Raw genomic sequence first — 6084 nt, 5'->3', positions numbered from 1 at the left:
TCCTCGCCTCCCTGCCCGTCGCCGTTGGGATCGCCTCCTGCTCGTCGCCGTCGTGGTCGCGTGCAACTAGGTTAAACGATCGCTTTGGCCCATGGGATTTTGCCTCCAAGCCCCATTGCCTTGTCCAGCCCACGTTCGTAGTTGGGCCGTAGAGCTTAGTTAGGCGTAGCTGAAAGCCCATATAATACAGGTGCCATCTCTTGCTCCACTCCTGCAGTGCGGCTCGAGAACCGGATGAGGTGAGCGGCTTCGCAAAACCTCCGGTCCAAAACAATGGCCATGGCAGTGGCCGCTTCCTTCGCCGCCCGCCACCACCACGGGCACCTCGCCGCCGGCCTCGTCCCCACCCCGCAAGCAAGCGGTAGGACTAGCCGCAGCGGTGTCACCATCTCCATGAGGGCTCAGGTGGAATCCCGCCCAGGGCAACCTACTTCCCTTCCCCCCTTCTCTTCTCCTCCTCGCCAACTCACTGAATTTTCACTATGCTGTTTCAATTATCTGTAGAAAAAGCAGAGCAGTGAGCCCGGGAGTGGGAAGGAAGGCGGGGAAGGCCGAGTCAGCGGTGGGCGGCGAGTGTGGCGTCGCCGGAAACTGGTACGCGGAACAGCCCAACAATGCGGCCTCCTTATCTCTGCGTGGTTGTTTCGGTTGGAATTTAGGACCGTGTAGAATGGAACTATGGAAGGACGGACAAGGTTGCCAAACAAAATACTAGTAGTACCTGTTTTATTGATGTGTTCAAGATTACAAACATCCATTTCTATATGATTGGTCCTAGAAATTTGGCTTCCCCATTTAGGATGGGGTCAGTGATGCTCAATAGGGCTGAAGAGTGGCACGGTCATCTGTTGTCTATTACCATGTTGTTTATCAACCCTGGCAGACCATTCACCCATTGAGAGGACTGCATCCGGTTTATCATTTGTGTGCAGGTGCTTTGGTCGTGCTGGCTGGTGACCATCCTTTGAGTTATATCGGTTGTTCAAACTGTCAAATGAGAAGTCACTAATTCATACATTGTGGAGTTAGAGTATACTTCTTTAATACATTCCATTCGCCATCACATGAAGTAGGAAGCAGCTGCCTTCTTGTTCTTTTGGGTAAACATCAGTAAATGATGGGCGTTGTTGCCATGCTTTAGAGTTTTGTATTCTTTCCGTATTTCCACGTATTTACTAGCAGCGTAATGGTAGCATGTTTAAGAATTGCCTTTTCTTTTTGCAGACCAAAGAAGATGACACGTTGCGTTACAAGTTGGATCGCATCCCTTTCTTAGAAGAGAAAGTGAGAAAAGTAAGGGAAAACGGGAAGCTCGTGTGCTTGGACATCAACCAGCTGATGTTAGCTGCAGAGAATAGATTCGCCTTCACAAATGAGGTGGCAGAAGAAGCTAATGCCTATCTTGAGAAGAACAGGAATGAGTACGGACTGAAAAAACCTATACTCCATGTGCTCAGTGACCGCATGAACGAAGCTGGATTTTCTCGGCCAGAGGGTTACCTTTATCCGTATCCTATCAAGCCAGGGCCTTATTTCATAAAAGAAGAAGGGCACTGAATAGAATCACAGCTCCATAGTATGTATATCACAACTTACTCTCCAATTACTTCTTGACTACCTGCTCCCTACTTAAATTATTATCCTTGGTTGTAGATGTCATGAGTGTGCTTGCACACAAGCATGTCTAAGGGTTGGAGAATCTGCTTCTAGTCAACATCGTGAAAATAATAACATGACCTCACAAGAAATAATTATCAACACACATAATGACATCATAGTTAATCCTCCGCCTCGCTTATGCATTTAGTAATGCACCTAGTGCTCTTTAAAACGAACCATTCTCAACTTCGCGTTACTAGACTATTTATAGAGGATAAGAGTATATCTATCCTTCTCTCTTATCCATTTGGAGGCATATAGCATACAAAAGGGGATTGGAAAATTATATAGGGTTGCTACTGAGAGTGGCTGGTCCCTCACATGACCCCATTTCATGTAGTAGCATACTGATACTGTCATATGCAGGGATATGTATGAAGAAGCTTATCTTCTAGCCATTCCTGCCTCCAACCCCAGGCCTTCTGCGTGGATCATGCCTAGAGTTTGCGCCTCCATAGTCATAATCCTGAATCTCCGTGAGAATCTTTCTGTTGAACCCCTGCATTTCAAGCATAAAGAAATTTGTATTTCGAATTTAGCATATGAATGAACATAAAAGTTATAAATATATTTATCTGGTATTTGTTGATTTTAAGCATAAGTTATATCCAATTATCTCTTATAGAAGTGACCAACCATCAGAGAAAACATCACGAGCTAGAAAGTGTTAGCTACCACTCGCATGTATGATATATGGAACAGAAATAACATAACACATTAAACATTGCTTTAGATGGCTATAACAAAAACTTTGAGATCAACATAGGCAAACCTTTATCAACTTTGGAGTAATACCATTATCAAATTCTACCACTATGGTTTGGCCTGCATGACAAAAGAACTTGTTCAAGTATATATGTATTCAATGACTGGGTAAAATATTAGGAAGAAGAAATAGCAGACACCATACCTGCAGATGCATTGAAGAGAACAATTAGAAGGATGATGCTGAGTACAATAGTGGGTTTAGGCATGTTGATATGCGCTGACCGCTAATAGATTGTTATTCCCTTTGGAGAATTGTTGGCAAGAAGCTATTGTTTCGCTGCCCCTTTTATACATGAATGCTGGGTCAGCCTGTACGAAAGAGAAGGTTGCAACTTTAGATATGGTCTACCAGTAATGATTGTTCAACAGGATTATGATGAAACTTTATATTCCACAACACAAGGTCAACTGCATCTAGCTGAAGCTACTTTAAAAGTTACGTTTGATTTCCAGTAACTAAAACCAACATTGATTGCACTGCATTTTCTTGTAAAGCATTTTTGTGTTAACATAATTTACGCTGTCTACATCTATCATAATAGATGAAATGTTACCTTATAGCTTCGAACTGTAGATAGCACCAATTAGGTTTCAATGTTTTTGTAGTCTTCCTGCTTATCAGATAGGCACAAAACACTTGCTTTAGTTGTAAACATATTATCGCAATTAGATTATGTCCTAGTAATTTTACGAGCATGGAGTTTTCTACAGTATAAAAATGGCATGAAAACAAAACAGCGCCATCTCTGTTTTTTTATCACAATACCTATTTGCTGCATTCTAAAACCTTTAATATTTACACTACCGTAGTAATAAAATTCAGTCGAAGGAGTGGCAATGTATCAGATAACCAAAGACTGGTACAGTTCACCCACTATATCAAATGGTAAGTGCTGAGCGAATGGGGCAGGCAACAGTAAGTGGAGTGAGTGCACACTGACAGCTGTCACAGTGTGCTAGAGCAGAGTGGAGTGAGAAAAATACAATGTAAATGGACGAAGCTGCAAGTGCAAGCGCAACAGTACTCCCACTAGCAGATCCATCGGTCAAAAGGAAAAACAGCTGGCCTGTTATCTTGTGGGGATCCTGTTTGAGATCTTCCCTATCAAGCGTTGTTCATACGATTGGCATATGCGTATACATATTCTGTTGATTTGTCTTGCTATACCCTATCCTTCTGCGATATGTGCCCGTATACCCGTTCTGTTTATGGCTGGTTCTGTGACCTAACCACCCACGTATCCACTGTACCACTAGCTTTGCAAATTGAAAGGATCACGACCAAGATGCAGGTGTGTTGTTGGCCGCTCATTATGTCATCCTAGGCAGCGAGCACCTCCGTGAAGTTGACCATCTATTTGTTGGTTTTCAGCATTGTGACCTGTGAGAGAAAAATGGATGCAACAGGAGAGTAATTTCAGAGTCGCTGCTTTTACTTTATCCTACCCTAGACTAGCCACTACTTATTTACAGTCCCGAGTGCAACAGGGTTTTAGAAACTGGCAATCCCACTATCTTGCTACCTTAATGTGTGAAACCACATACACAGATCTTTCTTGAACAACGTGACTACGCATGTAAAGAAGCTATGTCATGACAAGGCTGAAAATGTCAACATCACACCAGTGCACATGTAGCTGTGCAAAGGTTACATTACGATTGCACTAGATGAATTAGTAGTCAGTGTTGAATATAAATATAGTGCCTAGCCTCTTTCCATTAGATCGGTCTTTTGGAAAACTTGGCTAGTGCATCAATACTATATGGTATCACAGCCAAGAGGTCTCAAGTTCGAGACCTTGCTCGCGCACCGAACCCACGCTAAGGACTAAAATAGCCTAGACGTGAGGGGAAGTGTTGAATATAAATATAGTGCCTAACCTCCTTCCATTAGATCGGTCTTTTGGAAAACGTGGCTAGTGCATCAAGCCATCAATCCTATAGTCAGCACAAGGTCCATTTTGAACTATAAAGGCATTGATCGAGATTATTGTACCTTATCACAACCTTTTAGTCAGGAAGCAAAAAACTCTGAAACATAGCACGAGGAGATGGAGCTAGAGCCAAATGGATTCACATTTTTCTTCACTCCAGGAAAAAGCATCCAATATGGCATATGCCTACTGTTGCATAATACACGAGGCAGATAAATCGTTTCTTGAATATGCGTTAGGCCTTAAATAGATGAGAACAGTGAGAAGCACTATCAGTGGTTAGATGGCCCTTCAAGCCAGAGGCATCCTTGCTACATGTCGACATTTTGGAGCTATGAGGCAGCTTTGTTTCTTGGCCGTTTGCTTAAACATCGTTTTCTTATGGAGATGCATTTCTGATCTTTGAAGCAACTTTACCTTCATTAGTGGTTCAGTGCTTTCCAGTGTGTAACACCCATTAATCAAGAATCTCAGATTACATGTATGCAGGAACTAGTGTCAAGCAAAACATTGTTCTGGGGTTGTGATGTAAACAACTTTTGGATGCAAATATTTTCTTTATGGCATTCATTTTGGGATGCAAGCTTCTTGGACATGTAGCACAGCCTGCAAAACGTCAGATCATAGCTTTTGTTGGTCGGTGCTTGACTCCCAATGCATCCTATAATTCTGATAGCGAAATACCAGGAGCTCAGTATGGCCCAGTTAATGCTGTCTTTGTGTTTTTCTTCTTTAGGCATTCTTTTCATTCGCATGGAATTACTGGGTGAAGTTGAGCAAAGTTACATCACTAAGGCACCATGCATGATTCCAAGTTTTAACGTTCCATCATTATATTTTGCAGGATCAAGGAGGCGCTCTTTTCAGACTGGGCTCCTAGTTTTGTTGTACACACTACAGTTGGGAGCAATCTGGGACAACTTCCATAATCAAAATTCACGGCGCTTTTCATCTTCAGATCTCTGAAACTTATGTAGCCAGCCCTCTCAATATATATAGTGTGTGAATGAAAGCAGACTGTTCTTAACTGTCATCTGTGTTGCTTCAGTGCTGACACGGGATCGAAATAATCAGATTTGCTGAGCGAGATGTATCGGTCCATCTTATTGTTGTCTTAGATATTGTATCGATATTGATATATTCGATTCACCTTTGGGCTGCCACGAACCTTGTCTTAGCGACATGAACTAGAGGTAACTGGTAGTGCTGGAGAAAGCTATGCAATGAAGGTTTGCTTCTCTTTTGAGAGGACTACCCTATCCAATATAACTTTTGGGAAGTCCAAATGGTTCGAATATTCCAAATCAGGCCTGGGCGGCTGTGCTTAGCACATTGTGTTGGGCTCGTAGCTCGTCGGTAAATCGGGCAGTGTCAGTCTGTCAGATGGCTTCCTCGAGCGAAGCTGGTGGGTCTCTTTCACCTACCAGCACGCAAGAGATCATATCTGGGAGCTGCTATTCACCGCATTTAGCTGGACCGAGCGTCCGGGCCGTCTCAAGTGATCGATTCATGAGCCGCTCAAATGCAGCCCAACAAAAACTTACTGACTTTTTTTTTCTTGTTTTCCTTCTGTTTAAATTAAAAAATGTTTACACTTGAAAATTGTTAATATTTTTAAAAGTCCAAACATGAAAATTGTTTAAATTTAAAATATTCAGATTTATTAAATTTTGAAATTTCAAAAAAGTTAAAAATCGAAAAGGTTCAAAACTGAAAAATGTTC

General features: G+C 42.3%; 1 protein-coding gene across 1 annotated transcript; it reads left to right on the top strand.

Moving 5' to 3' along the window:
* The first annotated feature begins 248 nt into the window (after positions 1 to 248).
* On the top strand, positions 249 to 5524 carry LOC124665508 (protein PLASTID TRANSCRIPTIONALLY ACTIVE 7-like). Its single transcript, XM_047202914.1, has 4 exons — positions 249 to 405; positions 505 to 594; positions 1225 to 1576; positions 5206 to 5524. Exons 1-3 carry the CDS (start codon positions 274 to 276, stop codon positions 1555 to 1557), a joined length of 555 nt encoding a protein of 184 aa, XP_047058870.1. The 5' UTR covers positions 249 to 273; the 3' UTR covers positions 1558 to 1576; positions 5206 to 5524.
* The last annotated feature ends 560 nt before the right edge of the window (positions 5525 to 6084 follow it).

This window comes from Lolium rigidum, chromosome 6 (genome assembly GCF_022539505.1).
Source record: "Lolium rigidum isolate FL_2022 chromosome 6, APGP_CSIRO_Lrig_0.1, whole genome shotgun sequence".
Taxonomy (NCBI): Eukaryota; Viridiplantae; Streptophyta; class Magnoliopsida; order Poales; family Poaceae; genus Lolium; species Lolium rigidum.
Note: the sequence above shows the minus strand (reverse complement) of the source record. Positions and strands in the feature narration are given on the sequence as shown.

Coding starts and splice junctions, on each gene's coding strand:
- LOC124665508 (XM_047202914.1), top strand. CDS start 274: ATGGCCATGGCAGTGGCCGCTTCCTTCGCCGCCCGCCACCACCACGGG. Junction 406..504: donor CCATCTCCATGAGGGCTCAG/GTGGAATCCCGC, acceptor AATTATCTGTAG/AAAAAGCAGAGCAGTGAGCC. Junction 595..1,224: donor TGTGGCGTCGCCGGAAACTG/GTACGCGGAACA, acceptor TTCTTTTTGCAG/ACCAAAGAAGATGACACGTT.